At 45.3% G+C, this 19,390-nt stretch overlaps 1 protein-coding gene across 1 annotated transcript in view; it reads right to left on the minus strand.

The window, feature by feature from the left end:
- Positions 1-19,390, minus strand: part of MFSD11 (major facilitator superfamily domain containing 11) — a 204,952-nt gene that overhangs the window by 133,967 nt on the left and 51,595 nt on the right. Inside the window, exon 6 of the mRNA XM_085616897.1 lies at positions 1,581-1,677. Within this exon, the coding sequence (XP_085473023.1) occupies positions 1,581-1,677 (97 nt within the window). The remainder of the gene's footprint in view (positions 1-1,580; positions 1,678-19,390) is intronic.

Raw genomic sequence — 19,390 nt, forward strand, 5'->3', positions numbered from 1 at the left:
TACCCAGTGGGGAATAGGTCGGCCCATGGCCCCCTTGACTCGGGCCCGGTGAAGGGCTAAGTGTTGGCCCAAGAAACAGGATATTGTGGAGACTGGTCAACCCTACCGGATAGGAGGTTCTACACCTGCTGGACTGTGTATCGCTGTAGTGGTAGGTCATGTTTAAGGCTCTGCAGATACTCCATGTTTAGGGCTATACCTAAATGCCATGTTTTGAAGCGCTAGTGAATTGCTATGTGCAGCGCTATGTTTATACGCCACGGTTGAAGCGCTGATGAATTGCTATGTGCAGCGCTATGTTTATATGCCATGTTTTGAAGCGCTAATGAACCGCTATGTGCAGCGCTATGCTTACATGCCATGTTTGAAGCGCTAATGAATTGCTATGTGCAGCGCTATGCTTAGATGCCATGTTTTGAAGCGCTATTGAATTGCTATGTGCAGCGCTATGCTTAAATGCCATGTTTTGAAGCGCTATTGAATTGCTATGTGCAGCGCTCTGCGTAAATGCTGGGTTTGACGCTCCCCAGGATCGCCAGGTGCCGCGCTTTGATTCAATGCCAGGTTTTGATGCTTTAATGAACTGCCAATCTATTCCTAATGAAATGCTTTTGATCCTAATGATGATCTAGATAAAACTGATTGGTTTTATTCAACCTACTATTGTGGTGTCAATTATTGCGTGCGTTTCCTGTCTCAGTGGATGTGTGTGCTGTATGGTCACTTTACACATAAGCCTTTGGATGCCTACCTGCTCACGCCACGCTACCCCCATAGGGCCTGGTAACCCCCGGTCCTACAGTGTTGTACATTGGTAGTATTATTAATTTCTTACTATTGGCTTTGACGTAGCATCAGGTCACCCTAAATTCCGATGCTGCCTGGCCTGAGCTTTATCTGCATGCACAGCCACGCTTGCAAGTTGTTTGGGTTAATCACGTTCAAGGATTGTTTTTGGGAGAGATTGTTTAATGTGCCCTGGAAGGCTTTCATGAGCTTCGTCAAGATAAAGGCTGGAACATGCGAGACTGTAGAGGGAACGTAAGAACTTCTTCCTGCCATAGAATGCTTGCTTGAAAGCTGGCCAGTCCTGGTAAGTTTCCTTGTGCGGGGAGGACAATTCTCGAACCTTCTAGTGTGTGTTTTGCAACCAAAGAGCCCAGTTTCCTACACATATCGAAAATCAGATAAACACAATACATAAATAGAATGATATCACCAGTCAAAGCCTTCGATCTCTAGGCCCATGCATGACCCTATAGGGGACAAAAGTAAGGCCTTGGGAAGTTACTACTAGAGAAGTGCCTAGTTTTGCAAACATAATCCTGATAAACACTGAATTTTCAGTTTCTGGATTACTGTTTTAATCAGAAAGAAAACATACTTTTCACCCAATTAACTATCTCTTTAGATAATTCTACGACATTTACTAAACCCCATTAAACACAAAGAGGGAAAATACTGATAGCAATTTGATGCTTATGTTTTAATATATGCCCTTTAAATGCCTAACAGGCACCTAAAGAGCATGGTCTGGGGGCCTTAAAAGTAAGATACTCTGGCAAGCCATTGGGGTTTACCTGAACTGAAGAAGGGCCCAGAAGATTCCACTGTTCCTCCCAATGGTAGTTTCATCCGAATTGATAGTCAAACAATTTCCCTGAGCCGTCCAGAGCACTGTAAGCAAAGTAAAGATTAGCACATTTGAAGAGTTTGGGCTGCTACAAAACTTGAAAATCTCAAAAAGTATCAGAATAAAGCCAATCTTCGAGCATAACATTTTGCTAATCAACTGTTTTATTAAGCTTTTTTGTAACTCACTTTTTGGTGGCCCTAGTTAGTCGCATCTAATTTGTATTATTGATAATTTATCATTGTTGAATTCAGTTTTTCAAAGAACTTTTGGGCTTTGAATAGTCTAGGCATCACCCTGTGTCTCTAAAGAAGGATTATTATTAGTTCCATTCTGCCAGCAGTGGAAGTACGCATGCAGCTCAAAGAGGAGTGTTGTATAAAGCAGTACAGAGACTTAGACAAAAATGGGAATCTGTGTGTCACTGTTCATCTCAAGGTCAGTTTTAGGACTGTGGAGCAGGGGCTGTGAACCAGACGACAGGTGACTGTCAACCAAGAAGACTAACAGCAAATCTCAGTTGACTGAAGCCTGCATGGAAGTTATCGCAAAGAAGCGTAACTCGCCAAATATCAGAGAGTCACCCTTTCAAGCCAAAAGGGACACGGTAGGTAAAGCTAATAAGAAAACAAAATTTCCCTTTTGTGCTCATGCAATACAACCACTAATCATTTCTATTAGAAGCCAATCAGAATGTTCTGAACAAACTCCTTCTCAATAGTCTTTCAATATACCATAAATTATGACTATCTCCCTTTCATGAAAAGCTTATGTATTTAAATTATTAAAATGCATGTCATTATGTCAACAATATACAAATTCATAAATATACAAAACAGTAAAATGTAGAATAAAACAAATAAAATCATCGAGTCTCTTGATCATTGTCAGAAATCACCCGTACAGCAATCACAGCATTCAATGAAAGTATTACAACAGATCCTCTGTTTGTATACATTTTGTATGAACCATCAATTATGAGCATACACAAATAAGAATAAGCAATTACTATGTATCAGAGTACTTTCACTATACATATTGTGTCGACATGAAGTTTCAGCGGTTCTTGGAATCAAATCCCTGCCTTCTTCAGGGCAGTTTCACATAAAAAAAAAAAAAAAATTAAAATAGCAGTGGTTTACTATAGGAGACAAAAAAAACAATGAAAACCCAACTGATTCAAACATATACACTGATTACCTCATAATTTAATTCAGTTCAAACTAATGACTCACAACATCCCCCTCATATATACCAAGTAAGGTAGATTATGTAGAAGAAGAAAAAAAACTTATGGGGAAGTCAAACCTTTTTAAATAAAAATAAATCAAGGTTATTGCTTATATTATACACAGGATAACCTAAAGGTATTTCCATAGTGTGTTAAAGTAATTATTCTGGCTCTTCTAGTCATAACCAGGGTCAAGTCTGATCATGGGGTCATAAATACTGCAATTCCAACTTCGTTCCATTTATTCCCCTCTAGGGACGTGTTTCAATGTTGAGGGTATAATCACCTCCAAAATAATGTTATCCTACATGACATACATATTTGCCTACTTCTTATTGATTATCTACGTTATTAGATCCAATATATAATAAAGACCTACTGTATGTTAAAAAGCAAACATTTTCTGTTTAGTAAGCCTTTGAGTTGAGGTATATTGTCTTCTGCATTATCCCGGTTGGAATAAGATAAAGAATGTTACACATAATGTGACCATATCCTGGCTACGCCTGTTATTCGGAGATACTTATGATACAGGGCTTACCCCACTGCTTATGTCAATAGCTCTCCCTTAGTTGGTTAGTAAGAGTCTCTCGTGGTCGTACTAGATTTTCACGAGTTGTGCTCTTTTACCTTTTTTAGGGCCTGGTCGTGTACGATCCAGAGTCCACTACAAAAAAAGAGTAACATACAGGGTGATTACACAATTACTATTTACTCAGTATTGCGGTTTGTTTCAAGTTACCACTGGGCGTCCTTCTATTTATAGTCTATTTGGATTAAAATATATGGCCTTTCCATCATATGTCCACTTCATGAAGGGCCTTAATCTTGGTCATCATCGTATAATACCCAGGAAAATATGTGGCAATAAATCAGTTTGCTCATAACTAAGCCTTCAACTTAGTTAACAGAGAAAGTGGTATGTATTGTATACACAGACCTCATCTTTGGCCGTGATGAGAATAACCCCCCATTGTGCTTTCATGTGAAGGAGTACTACACTCATGGGAGGAACACACTATTGCCTCTTCAGCATCATCTACGTCCTGAGACATTTTGCTATATCCTATCGCCCGGCAGGACCCGAAGTACGGCCCGCGGGCCATGCGGCCGGCCAGGCCTTTCGATGCGGCCCCTCGTGGAAAACAAGAGCAGTCACGGACACAGTGGACACAGTGCCATTACTGCGGATGTGATTCCTCGGAGGAGGCAGTCGCCGAGACAAGGTCAAAGGGGGTATCAGTGTCTTGCATTCTAACCTGCGCCCCCCCCCCCCCTCACCTGCCTCCGTGACGTCATATGCTTGCGTCGCAGCAGAAGAGGCTTTTAATAGAAGGCACGCAAGTTTATGCCTTTCTTTACCTGCTCTTATCTTCACCTAGCTGGGACTGACAGCAGTGCCGGCGGAAGCAGTGTGTGCGCAGCTGAGACGGAGCTTAGATTCATTGCCCGGCGGCACCAAGTGCCGCATTCCTCGCCTCTAAAAGTAGTAGGTGTATGCCATGGCACCCTTGTTATTGCCGATTCCCATTTGATGTAGTTCTCTGTCGCTCGCCCTCCTCGTTCATGCTATAAGCACCCAAACAAAAGGGAAAGGTATCCTTTGTGGTTTTCGAGGTGGGTCAAAATCCTGGACAGACGAGTTACGTATTTCTTTTGGATTCATTGCGAGTTGTAAGGTTTTACATATAAAGTGACAGTAGATGGGGCTGTTGCTGCATCTAGGACTGACCAATTGTGAGTTTTTCATTGCGGATGAAATTTACTTTTTAGGCGGGGAGTTTGCTGTTCTCTCCGAGTTAACAGGCAGGCGGGGTGCTTAAAAGCAGGTGCTGAGATGGGTCCCTATCAGGGACTTCATTTACGCCCTCAGGGTGAACAAAAAATACCTCAACTCCACAGCAGCACCACTGCTCCAAGCCTTTGACGTAACTTCATATAGACTCGTTTTAGTTCTGTCACAGTCCCATCATTTCAGAACTGAAGCATTTTCAATACTGTATACAACAAAGCCATAGTTGTTGCTTATTTATCTTATGCAACCAACAACCATCAGGGTCTCCATTTTTGCCTTCAGGGTGAAAAAAAAAATCTCAACTCAGCAGCAGCACCACTGCTCAATTCTTTGATGTAATTTCAAATTGACTAGTTTTAGTTCTTTCACACTCTCATCATTTCAGAACTGAAGCATTTTCAATATTATATATATATATATATATATATATATATATATACACAAAGGCATAGTTGTTGTTTATTTTATGCAACTAACAACCATTGGCAAAGCCAATAGCCCTGACTTGTTGCAGGTATAATGTTACTTGCTGTATCTGATCTATCTGGATGCAGTGACAAACAGTAAAATACCAGTAGGGTCGCACACTATGCAAAGCAGACATTTTTAGCTTACATGTTTTTAAGCCATGCCCTTAATTTCATGCCATGACTCTTTGAGACACCCCCCCCCACCCCCAGTTTTTTCATCCCACTTAAAGCCCTGTAACCAAGAGATAGATCTGTGTCAGTTATTTGTATGAATCGCCATACTCTGATCTAAAAATCTATTTTTAGGATCTGTTGCGTCTGTTTATAGCAGAGAAATACTACTATTTGATGAGTAGTTGCAGAAGTGATGCTTTTTTCAGACATGTACATGGATTTGTTTTAAATAAGGCTGTAGTTCACATTTTGTTTATTTTTAACCTCTTTACTATCCATGACATTATTTCTTTATGTTTATTCAGAGCCCAGATTTTGAGCAATTTTTTGAGCATTCATTATATTGCACACATTAAGCAGGATGTAGGCCCTGTTAAGAATCCGGGGTGTCTCTTCCCACAATGTTAGTGTCTTTCCCCACACCCCCTCAATCTAGCTTTGAAGTAGACCAGAGGATCCCATGGGTGGGTGCAGAGCAGGTCTTCTTGGCCCTGGTGCTTTGCATACCCAGGGCTTAAAGTGGGATGAAAAAAGTGAGGGGTCCCTGAAAGGGGTGGAGCCTATATAATTAAGCAGTGTGTGGCTATTTAAAGTCAAATTCGCTCGTTGTTGCAGTACATGCTTCTGGAGTTGGCACATCCCTCCAGCTATTCAATACAATACTTTTACAGTGGTTTACTTGCATTATTGTCAAAACAGAAGATTTTGAAGATAAATGAACCACAGGGGCTATAATTAATTACCGCTCACCATCAAAAGATGCCTGTTTGTGTTTCTACACAGTTTCCAGCTGATGAGGGGCACAGTATCCTCTGTGCTTAATAGCACGCATTTACCATTTGGATGTTTGTAGCCCACTTCTGGTTGCAGATCCGGGCTGTTTGTCGAGCCGGAATCTGCAACCAGAAGTTGGCCACAAGCCGGTCCCTGAAATATTCATGACAGTGCAGCATTTTATACAAATGTGAACTCATAAGTGCACGAAGGTACGCAGCCTCCTTTATTAGCTTTATGGTCCAAGAAAGATATAGGGATTAGAATAAGCAGTATAGATGTGTGAGAATAATGGCGCTACTAGTTTAAAAGAAATTGCCGCAGACTACAAAATATTTCTCTAGAAACAAGTGAACGTTGATGGACATAATACCTTGGAAAAGCAGCAGGAAGAACACGAGATGAGCATAGGCTGCTGAAGTGTAATGATTAATGCTCCGTTTATGTATAGTGCATTATTCCTGCATACATGTCTCTCTCGTGCATTTTGCATTGTTTCATGCAGCTGTATCGTACGTAGAACAGCTGGGTTCTGCTTATAGGCTTGGGAACAATTTGTTTTGTATTTCACTCACAGAATCTCACAATAATAGAGAAATTAGCTGCTGGGTTAGCACTGCTTTGCGTTACTGAGCACCTAAGGGGGTGCACGATGGGTGGAGCATGGGTGTTCCCATGCAACCAACCAAGGTTTCTGATGCTAAACCCAATTTCCTAAATAAAGTAGAAAGGGTTTAGCATCCGACAACTTCACACTTTTAAAGTAGGCACAACTAAGGAGAAATGCTTTCAATTTTCCTTCCTTTTCTGACTTTGCACGTGTGATGCACTTTACAGAACACATACAAAGAGAGAAAAGGGCTAAAGTCCGTCTGTGCATAGCATTTTGTACTGGAAGGGTATCCCTCCTGTACAAAACCTACACTAGACTCATTGAGACATCCTTGAAGGTGTGTCTGTGGAACACGGCTAGTGATTTCAGCACCGGTGCTAGGGACAGGGGAGGAGAGTGCCATATTTGCAGAAATATGGCACTTTTCTCGCTCCTTTTCACGCAGCGCAGTTGCGGTTGCTGTACTGCGCTGCATGAATAAGTGGTAAATCTGGCCCATAGTTTAACTTCTGCAGAGGAATTTTGTAAAGAAGTAAGGCCTCTTCCCCAACGGCCGCCAGAGGGCCCGACTCTCTCTGCCCCAACGACAGCTAGAGGGCAGGACCCTCTACCATATGTGGCCTGCCAGGGCCTCTAGACTTCAGTTCACTATTGCAAGTGGCAGGATTTTTGCTTAGCTACTATTTCACCTACCTGGGTATTAGGAAAAGGGATTTGAGGTAGTGGATGCACTCTACAACTGTGAACTGAATTTATCAAGAAAGGGTGGTCTCTGTGGGGATATGTTGAAAGAGACAGGTGTCAATGTAATGAAAACCCTGAAAGGGGTCCTTAATGTAGAATACACATGTAATCAAAAAAGATGTAATGTACGTTGTGAAGCACGAGATGGTAATGCAGTAAAGGTTGGAAGTGAAAATGTTAATAAAAAGATTTAATAAAAAAAAAAAAAGAAAGGGTGGTCTCATGTTATTTCTTTCTTCATTTCACTAATGCTCTGAAGTAGGGATGGCTGTACATGAGAAATGTGATACCAATATGTTTCATTTGTGTAGCACTAATATCTAGTTATAAGCTTAAATGCACAAATACATCTAAATATGTGCAAATAGGGCACTGTCAAAACATACAGTGAGAAGTAAACACCCAATGTAGACATTTACATTTTTTAACCCATTCCGCGCAAATTTTCACGCTGTGCGGGTGTTTTATTGAGTGGGTGGAGTTCGGAAGGCCCCCGTCGTCCTCCACACACGCCCACCATGACGTCGGAAGCACACAAGGGGTTAACACACATTTTATTTTCAAACATATTCCTCCAAATAGCAGCACTCACGTGTCACCTTGTTGGTTGTGTGCAGAGCTCTGTAACTAAGATAGGGTTGTGCCATTGGCCGAGAGACGGGGTTGTGCCATCGGTCGCGAGATGGGGGTCGTGAACACAAATTCTGCTTTCCTGCAGTGTTCATAAGAAACCCAAAAGAAATGGCATACAGCCCGGTAGCAAAGTCTTGCAAAAGACCCAGATGCACACAGAGTCAACACAGGGTGTTCCAGGCTTTGTGGGAAGAATAATATCTTTTTGTGGAATGTCCAAAGGAGAAAGCTACTTGCCTCCTTTGCAAAGAAAAGGTTCAAGTCCTCAAAAGATATAACCTGGAGCGGCACTTTAACACACGACATTCTTACATCAGAGAACATTTCCTAATGTCCTCAAAACCGCGTTCTGCAAAAGTTGCATCACTGAAGCATGCCCTTCTATCCAAACAAAAGCTCCTTCTGTGCCAGATGAAAGAATCTGAGACTGTTACTGAGGCAACCTTCCAAATATGTTACTTGCTTGCAAAACATTAAAAAACATTACAGAGGCACAGCTGGTTAAGAAATGTTTTCTTTTGGAAGCAGACATTTTATTTGTCAACTATCCTAATAAATCCAACATTATGACGGAAATAGGGGAATTACAACTGTCAGATTCCACATGCACACATAGAATTGAGTCAATGGGTGGCACTGTTCTAGCACAGGTCATCAATGCAGTCAAGCTGTCCCCTCTAGCATTAATGTTGATGAGCCAACAGATATCGATGATGTGGCTCAGTTAATGATTTGGGGGAGGTATTCGGAATAAGAAATCATTACAAAGGAAGAGCTCCTCTGCCTTTTGCCATTGCATGGTCACACAAGAGGAGAGGATGTATTGATCAGCATGTTTAATTTCTTTGAATCCCATCACCTGCCATTGAACAATCTTGTAAGTATCCCTACAGATGGGGCAACCTCCATGATTGGACATGAGAGGGGCTTTGTATCTCGGTTAAGAAAAAAACTTCAATCATCCACTTTAATTGATTGTCATTTCATAATCCATCAGGAAGCATTTTGTGCGAAAATAAAACAAGGACAACTAAATGATGTTATGATGAAGCAAGTAGTAAGAATTGTTAAAAATATTCGAGCAAAAAACACTCAACCTAAGACTTTTCAAATTATTGCTGAGGGATGCCGAAAATGAATATCCAGACCTGTTGCATTAGATGGTTGAGCACTAGAAAGGTTTATTATTTTGCTTACAGGAATTGAAGAATCTGTAATCGAGGGCAGTCCTTCCCAGAATTGTATGGCTTGCAATGGCTCACCATGCTCCATTTTCTGTGTGACATCTTCTCACATTTCAAGACTCTCAATCTGACACTTCAAGGTAGACAGAAACTTGTGTCGTCAAGGAGGAGTGCCATGCTGAGTAAACTCGACCTGTTCCGAGAGCAGCTGGACGATGGTGATCTCACACACTTTCCTAAGTTGAAGGCTTTAACACAGAGGCTTGAAAACGCTCAGGAAATGTAGTTTAGTCTCAATCTGTGTGCTTATCTGGAGGAAATTTCTGGGGACATTACAAGGCGGTTTTCTCAGTTTAGAGTACTCAACCCACTTTTCAGGCTTGGAGAAAATCCATGGATGGTTAGTGCAAGGAATCTTGAAGCAGTTTGAACCTTTTGGTTTGCAAAGGGCACTAGCTGAGATGGACCGTATTGACATGCAATACAGCTCCGTGCTGGAGTCCTCTTTCTTGTGGAAGGGAGGGCTTTAAGTGGGTCGGGTCTGTCTGGGACTGAGCACCGGCAGTTTTTTGTAGGGGGGGGGGAGCCTCGAGACGGGTCTCTATCGGGCTCTATTTCTGGGCCTAGCAATGGTAGTCTTTTTTTGTTTTTCCTCTGGACAGCAGTGAGAGCTCATTTTCCTCACTGAGTAGTGGAGGTCACGGCATGACGTCCACAGCACGACGTCATGCCAGGTGAGCGTTTTTGGAGGAAGGGAAATCCTTTAAGAGAACCATTTTCTCTCAGGATTTCCATTCTCTTTTTTTCAGCGCAGGAGCAACGTCGTTATGGTGCCAGCCTTGGGAGTGAAGACATCGTGAGATGAGGAAAAACTGAAGAGGTAGACTATCACAGGCAGCCTGCTCCAGCACGACCTACACTTAATGAATTGGACGCCGTGTTTTGAATTGGAGGGGTCAGGGAAATTGGTTGCAGCATTTTTCACCTGTGGAGCCGCATCTTGATAGGTAAGTGCATTGGGTTATCCCCACGGTTTGATTACGGTCCTTTTTCTGTTTTTCCCCCCCACCCTGTCGCCTATGTACTGTAGTCTTGTTATCTGCGCTGCTTAGCCGGATAGGCTGTTCTATGCTTAGACTTCATTGGATTTGCGCGCAATAAGCCGGAACCACCCCCACTTCTCCTTCTTTACTTATTTAAGAAAATAAGGTTTATCACGTTAACCTTAAAAAAGAATATTCAAAGAAAGTTGTATGGAATACAACCAGTAGATGGCACCAATGTTGCAAAATAACATGAACTCAAACCAAAGCGCCACAATACATGAAAACACGCCAAAGCTCACTGGATTCGGAAAACTGAAACAAAGTCAACAAGGGATGTGCTTCTTCTCTTCTTATTGCCCTTCTCTCCTAGAGGTCTCTATCTACCCAGACAGTGGATAGTGGGAGTTTTGAAAGGATAAGGTGTCATTAATCGTCTACCTCTGTGGTGGTTGTGCAGTACAGATTGGCACTATGGTATTCTGTTGTCTGCCTCGGTGTGTCCCATGTGGACACATCTTGCAGTTGTGTTTCAGAAAGTTGCTTGCTAATAGTAGCTATGAACCTGTTCTTCTGCCATGGAGGTAAATCTACATTATGGCCCTCTACACAAAATAATGAGATTGATAGTAACAGAATGGCCTCTACTTCTGCCTTCGGTGGGATGAATAGCAGCAGCCCTGTGGTAGCTCTCTTAGTCCGGAAAGCCCAGTATCAGAACACAAACTTTTAGGTAAAGATCCACCACCTAGAGACCAAGAAAGATGGCAGTGCCCAGACATAGTGGTTATTCTGTACAGTGAGGATTCTACTCGGCAATGCAATGAGGCAGAGATGGCAATGCCCAGAGTTAGTTGTTGTTCTGTGGTAGAAGGGTATCAATTCCTAGGAGCATTATGTATTCCATGTAGTGATGCAGTGAAGAAGAAGAATGGCAGTGCTGAGGGTTATCTGAGTAGTGATGCAGTTAGGTAGCATATGACTTGCACTATGCATTGATGCAATGTGACAGATGGATGGCAGCGCCTCAGGATATTCATTATACTGTGCAGTGATATAAAATGTAGAAGGATGGCAATGCCTAGGAGTGTTCTTTATACTGTGCAGTGAGGTAGGAAGAGAGCAGTGCCTACGGGTATTCTTTATTCCATGCAGTGACGCAGTATGATGGTAGTGTCTCTGGATATTATTTATTCTATGAAGCGAAGCAGCAGGATGGAAGTGCCCTGGGATAGTCATTATTTTATGCAGTTGTGCGAATCAGAAGGGAGGAGTGTAAAATAATATTTCTTCATTCCATGCAGTGATGCAGTAGGATGGCAGTGCCTCAGGATATTCTTTATTCCATGCAGTAGTATATTCTTGTTTTGTGGGTTTGTTCTGTGAGTTTAGTATTGTTTGGGTTCTGGAGTAGCGCGCTACTCGCTGAAAAAGCAATTCTACACCTTGGGGGTAGCAAGTGCTATATAAATGCAAACCTTTTCCCTCTTCTATCCCTCCACTATCCTTCTCAATCCAAATAACTAACACATCCACCACTCAAATTACTTTCATATTTCACTATACTAATTCGCCACTAATCCTTTATGGGTTTCGTAGAAGCAAGCTACTCACCGAAAAAGTGATGCAACGCCTCGTCAGGGGTAGTAAGTGTTACATAAATCAAAATACAATACATCGGGCCTTAGCAGGCAGTATGTGTGTAAGAGATCTGTGCAGGCTGTGTGTACCGGTATCCGTGTGTGAGGCAGCGAACAAGCCCAGTGTAAGCAAATCAGGATGGAGTAAGTAGACTGGAGTAGAGTACATACAGCTTTGTATGTACAATAGCAGAAAAACTGTGCGCAGAGTGGAAGTGTGTGTGGCAGCAGAGTGCGTTGCTGTGCAAGAGGAAGACAGCAATAATGTGTGTGTTTTTGGAAGTGGCTATGTGGGCTACTCGGAGTATATTCAGTTGTGTGGCCTGGCTGGGTGGTCAGTGTGTGTGTGTGTGGGTCTGTTTTTATTTTTTACGTTAGAGGGGCTCATTTCATATTGTTGTATTGGGCCTTCTACCTCTGCCTGGGATATTAGTCCAGTGGAGACGTGTACTAAGCAATCACCAATGCCATAATATAAGATAACATTGAAACAAATAGCTATAAGGTAAACAGCTTCTTCATTGCAAGCAGGATGCTCGCGCAAATGAGAGTGACAAGGGAAACCAACGAATGGAAAGCAATTGGCGGCTCCAAGCCTTTCTATGTTCATGGTGAGCCACAGTTTACTTTGCAACAGACTTAGCATGCACTGTCTAGAAGGCTTGACCTAAACACAGCTGGCCACTGGTGTGATTGCGGTGCCCATAATCTGCAGTGCTCCAGGCCCCTCTGTGCTCTGTTAATGTATGCTTTGGATAAAACAATGTAGTCTGCAGAAAAGTACAGAAGAAGGGTTTCGATCAGTCTTATTTACCAATCCTTATTTGAAACTACTTCCATCAAATTGAGAAAAGTATCAGTCACGACAATCTAACACTATTGATTCATTATAAGTTTTTAGGATGTGATATATGCTGCAACAGGTCCTCCCAACATGGGAATATTGACCCAAGATGTGTGTAGGCTGAACTAGTCAAAATTGGTTGCGACCCACAGTTTGGGAAACACTTATTTAGAGTGCAGTTGCTAAACTATACATGTCCAAGTGTTTTGAGTGCCATTGTGTGATAAGTATGGATAGATATACCAGTGCCATCTTAAGGACTTGGAGACCCGGGCAAGATGTATTTTGGGGCCTCCAGATCAGGAAAACCTTACAACTTCACTGCACAATGAGAGATTCTTTCAGGAACAGCACAAAATGAAGAGTAACATCTGCCTGCCAAATGGCACTTCAATTAAACATAGTTGATCACTGGAGTAAACTATTCAATTGTTGTTGCAGATAAGAGGCTAAATATTCTCGTTGCGTGACGCAAGGCCTAATCACCTGGAAACCAAAATCAGCAGGGGAAGATTTTCTTTTTCAGATATACCAGTCCAGCCTTCAAGAAGGAAGTTCTAAATGTTACCATGGCTACTAGTAGCTTATCTGCTTCTGCTCTGAAGCGCAAGTCTATGCAGTCTTCAATGATTGACTTCCTACCGTCACTGAAGTGCCAGCGTGTTACAGGGGAGTCTTGTCCAGTGCAACCAACTAGTGATGAGGCTAGTAAAACTCAGCAAGAGTCTGCCAAGGACAGTCCACCTTTACAAAGACTTCAACGTGTGCCAGAGAAAGAAACTGTCAAACTCCCGGACTGCTGGAACACTAAACAGTGATATTACTGTCAAGAGGAATATAAATGGTTGTATATTAAGTCAGGCAATAGCGGATGTTCTTCCTGCAAACAGGCTAAATCAACGGGTCTTTAATGGCACAATAACCCCCAGGGCATGCGCATAAGTAAAGTGTGGGCAGATGGCGAGGTTGGTCCTTACGGCGAAGAAAAAGCTTCCAGGCAGAAACAGCTCAGGAAGAAGATTATGGAGCATAAGGCGAATGCTGGTCACTTGGCAGCTAAAGACATTCTTACAGCTCAGCAGAAAAATACATTGGGGGTGACAGTACACAAATGTAATGCAAAATATATGGAGAGCACATGCAGGGTATTTGACACTGCCTACTACTTGGCAAAAAAAGATTGCCCTTTCACGGACCACCCTGATCTAATTCTCCTTCAGACAAAGAATGGCAGTGCAATGGGCCGTGTTTTGCACAGCAATGTGACTGCAACTGAAACAATAAAACACATTGCACTGGAAATGCAACAAAGATTGGTCTGTTATATCAGACAACACAAACCACAGATCACAGTATTAATTGATGAGAGCACTTCTATTAGCAATGATTCTACCTTAATCTTCTACCTCTGTGGCATTTTTGGAAATTAAAGTACCCCTGACCCTGCTTGCAGGCCAGGTCGCTCCCCCACTGCCGCACAGCTCCACCAGTGCGCCAGTGTCTCTTGTGCTGCCGCTGCCCCCTTGACTGGGAGTTCGGTCCTGCTGTCTGCTGTGCCCCGGTATTTTATTGATATTGTGCTCTTCTTCTTGCTTGCTGTACTGTACTGTACTGTGTTCTACTTCGTTTATATTGTGCCCCGCTTCTGTATTTACTCAGTTGCTGTAATTTGCGCATTTTCGGTCTCTCCTCCGTTGCCCGTTCCTCCCCCCTTCCCCCTTTTCCTTCTGTATCCCTGCCGCTGCTCCCCTGCGGCCCCGCCCCCTAGCCGCCCCGCTCCCGCCTCCCAGCTGCTCCTCCCTCCCTTCCCACCTTAAATGGCGGTCACTGCGCGGCAGCGGGCGCGCCGCTGGCGCGCCATAGGCAAGTCCGTCTGCGCCCGTCCGCGCCTGGACCGTGCCCAGCGCCAGACTGCACTACGACCCCAGCACCCTCCACGCACTCAACCACGGACGAGACCACTCCTGCTACCAGGCCACCCCGAAGCGCACCCAAGGACCCTTCACCTGCCGGAACTGCAGCTTCACCAGCATCTGGCCCGTCAAACCAGCAACCAAAGAACCCAACCAACTCCGATGCATCCTGCTCAACACCCGCTCCGCTCGCAAGCACGCCATCGAACTCTGGGACCTCCTAGACTCAACCACCCGGACGTCGCCTTCCTGACGGAGACCTGGCTGAACGCCACCTCGGCACCCGACATCGCCATAGCCATCCCAAAGGGCTACAAAATCTCCCGCAGAGACCGCGCCAACGGAGTGGGAATCGCCATCATCCACAAGGACACCCTCAGAGTCTCGACCAACACCAACGACACCCTCACCACCGTCGAGCACATGCACTTCCAGATCCACGCCGACCCCAACACCACCCTCAGAGGAACACTCGTTTACAGACCACCCGGACCCCGTCCACAGTTCAGCGACACCATCGCTGACCTCATCAGCACCCACGCCCTCGCCTCCACGGACTACATCCTCCTCGGGACATGAACTTCCACCTCGAGAACAACGATAACGCCAACTCCACCGCCCTGATCGACAACCTCGCAAACCTCGGACTCAAACAGCTCGTGACGACACCCACCCACGCCGCTGGCCACACACTGGACCCCATCTTCTCCGCCAGTCCCCACGTCGCCTTCAACCACACCACCGAACCCCACTGGACAGACCACAGATGCGTCCACTTCACCTTCAGGAAACCCACCACCACACCCAACAGCTGGCACGCCGCCGCTGGAGCAAGATCACCAAGGACCAACTGACCTCCGCCCTCGCCCCGGAACTACCCGCAGACCCCACCGACCCAGACACAGCCACCATCGACCTCAAACAGTGGATCAACAACTGCGCCAACACCCTAGCCCCACTCAAGACCTCCGCAACCAATCGCACGAACAAGAAAGCCGCATGGTTCACCAAAGACCTCCGGACCTCCAAGCGCACCTGTCGAAGGCTGGAGAAGAACTGGCTCCGCGACCGAACACCAGACAGCTACACAGCCCACAAGGACGCCACCCACAGACACCACCAACTCATCAAGACCGCCAAGAGGACCACCTTCAAGGACCGCCTAGACAACAATGCACACAACAGCAAAGAGCTCTTCAACATTGTGAAAGAACTCTCCAACCCCAGCTCCAACACCAACGACATTCCACCATCACAAGACCTGTGCGACTCACTGGCCACCTTCTTTCACCGCAAGATCACAGACATCCACGACAGCTTCAACACCGACACCCCCACCTCCGCCACAGAGACCACAACCCCTGCGACCCCCACCCGCATCAGTCGTCTGACCGCCTGGTCCAACGTCAGCGACGTAGACACCATCAAAACCATAAACTCAATCCACTCCGGATCCCCATGCCCTCACCACGTCTTCAACAAAGCCAGCACAGTCATCGCACCCCATCTCCGGAAAACAATCAACATCTCCTTCGAGACAGCAACCTTCCCGAAGAGCTGGAAGCACGCCGAGATCAACGCCCTACTGAAGAAACCCAAGGCGGACCCCAAAGACCTCAAGAACTTCCGGCCCATCTCCCTGCTCTCCTTCCCAGCGAAAGTCACAGAGAAAATCGTCAACAGACAACTGACCCGCTACCTCGAAGACAACATCATCCTGGACCCATCCCAATCCGGATTCCGCAGCAACCACAACACTGAGACCACCCTCATCGCCGCCACCGACGAAATCAGGATCCTCATGGACAAAGGAGAGACAGCCGCCCTCATCCTCCTGAACCTATCAGCAGCCTTCGACACGGTCTGCCACCGCACCCTAACTGCACGACTCCACGACGCCGGAATCCAAGAGAAGGCCCTGGCCTGGACCACATCCCTCTCCAGCAGAACCCAGAGCTTCCTCCTCCCACCCTTCCGCTCCAAGACCACCAAGATCATCTGCGGCGTTCCACAGGGATCCTCCCTCAGCCCAACGCTGTTCAATATCTACATGACTCCACTCGCCCACGTCGCACGACAACACAGCCTCAACATCATCTCCTACGCAGACGACACCCAGCTGGTCATATCCCTCACCGAAGACCCCCACACCGCCAATGACAACCTCCACAGAGGCATGAAGGCAGTCGCTGAATGGATGAAGGACAGCAGGCTGAAGCTGAACTCAGACGAAACAGAGGTCCTCATCCTTGGCCCCACCCCATCAGCCTGGGACGACTCCTGGTGGCCTACATCGCTAGGAACAGCCCCAGAACCCACCGACCACGCACGCAACCTGGGGATCATCCTCGAGTCCGCCCTCTCCATGACCAAGCAAGTCAACGCCGTCTCCGCGTCCTGCTTCAACACCCTCCGAATGCTCCGCAGGATCTTCAAATGGATCTCCTCCGACACAAGGAAAACCGTCACCCAGGCCCTCGTCACCAGCAGACTGGACTACGAGAACGCCCTCAACACAGGAACAACAACCAAGCTCCTAAGACGGCTGCAACGCATCCAGAACGCCTCAGCACGACTGATCCTCGACGTCCCCCGACGCAGCTACATGGCACCCCACCTAAGAGGCCTACACTGGCTCCCCGTCGACAAGAGGATCACCTTCAAACTCCTCATCCACACACACAAGGCCATACACAACGCCAGTCCGGCATACCTCAACGACGGACTCAGCTTCTACACCCCCGCCCGCAGCCTCCGCTCCTCCAGCCTCGCCCCAGTACCACGCATCCGGAAAACCACCGCCGGCGGCAGATCCTTCTCCTAACTCGCCGCCAAAACCTGGAACACGCTCCCCACCGACCTTCGGCAGACCCAGGACCTGCTGGCCTTCAGAAGACTCCTCAAGACCTGGCTCTTCGACCAGTAGCAGCCCCCCCGCCCCCCCCCCCCCCCAGCGCCTTGAGACCCTCACGGGTAGGTAGTGCGCTTTACAAATGTTATGATTGATTGACCCCAGTGACCACCTATTTCGGTCTTCTGGAGCTGGCAGAAACAAATGCCCTTGGCGTAAAGATAGCTCTCTTGAAAAAGTTGGACTCACATAAAAAAGTCTGCTACATGATATTTTGATTGCGGTATGTTCAGATGGAGCAGCAGTAATGTTTGGTAAAAAAGGAGGAGTAGTAGCATTGCTGAAATCAGAATTTCCAAATCTTGTACGGACATGGCACTGTTTGGCTCACAGACTAGAACTTGCTGTGGCAGATACAAATGATGAGGTTGCAGGGGTCAATCACTTCAAGATTTTCATGGACTCATTGTATGCCACATACAGCATGTCACCAAAAAAACAGAGAGCTAAATCTGGCCGCCAGTGAGCTATGTGTACAGCTTCAGAAGATAGGGAAAATGCTTGATACTAGATGGGTAGCATCCAGTTACAGATCTGTGAAAGCTGTTTGGAACTGCTTCCCTGCCTTGCGCAAACATTTTGAGAATGCTTCTAAAGACCCATCCAGACCCATAAGAGACCAGAGTAAGTATGAAGGTCTCTTGAAGCTTACATCCTATTCTTTTATCAGAGATTTGGGGGGTAATGTGTGATGCACTTCAAGAGCTCAAAGACTTATCACTCTCCTTACAGAGGAGGGACATTAAAATTGTTAATGCCCACAGACTTTTGGTTAGTCAAGTACGTATATTTAGAGAAATGAAGGACTCACCAGGGGAGTTTGCTTCTGCGGCTCAGAGAGCAGTGTACGAGGGCAAATTCAAGAATGTTCCTCTTTTCCATGGTAGAAGTAACTCTGTTGCCCTTCATCAAAATCAGTTTTACCAAAGTCTGTCTGTAAATATCAATAAACGATGTGCCCCCGATTCCGAGAAAGAACTTCTAGCCAGCTTCAGTGTGATAGATGCAGGCAACTTGCCTTCTGGTGATGAATGCATTCTTTATGGTGAAACAGATATCCAGAAACTGTGTTCAGAGTTTCAGCTGCCAGCAAGAGATACTATCCAAGCTTTTAGACTTTTCAAAGATTTTGGTGGAAAGAAAACCCCTGAAGCATTAAAAAAAAGTTAGTAGTATGCATGGAAACCCTTCCAGCAAGTAATGCGGATTGCGAGAGAGGTTTCAGCGCAATGTACTTAATTACTTGTCCAACAAGGGCTTCTCTTCTTGTAGAGACCATTTCTTCATGCTTATGGGTAAAACTCAATGGTCCTCCATTTGAAACATTTGACGCAAAGCTGTATGTAAAGAGTTGGCTGGCAAAAGATAGGTCTGCTGAAAATAATTGTTGTGAGAAACCCCAGCAAAACAGACACAGTGAATATCTTCAAGGGTTTTGGGAAATCCTGCAATAGATTTCCAAGTAATGTAAATAATTTTTACATGTTTTTTTAAAGTGTTTGGTATTTTTATGGCTAATATACCTTTTTGCATATTTTATTATCCTTTGCTGGATGCGACTTCATGATTTTCTTAAGCATAAAATGCTAATTATCTTGATTTAAACCTCGCCCCTACACGGATAGGCCACACCCCTTTAAGAGACTTGTCACGCCCCTTTTAGAGCACCCCCAGTTTTTTTCCCCACTTAACGCCCTGGGGGAAGGAAACAGAAGATTTCTGACAAAGGTTGTTCTCATATTCCATATAGGTACCCTATATAGACGCAGGTAGCATTGCAACCTTTTA

This window comes from Triturus cristatus, chromosome 7 (assembly GCF_964204655.1).
Source record: "Triturus cristatus chromosome 7, aTriCri1.1, whole genome shotgun sequence".
Classification (NCBI taxonomy): Eukaryota; Metazoa; Chordata; class Amphibia; order Caudata; family Salamandridae; genus Triturus; species Triturus cristatus.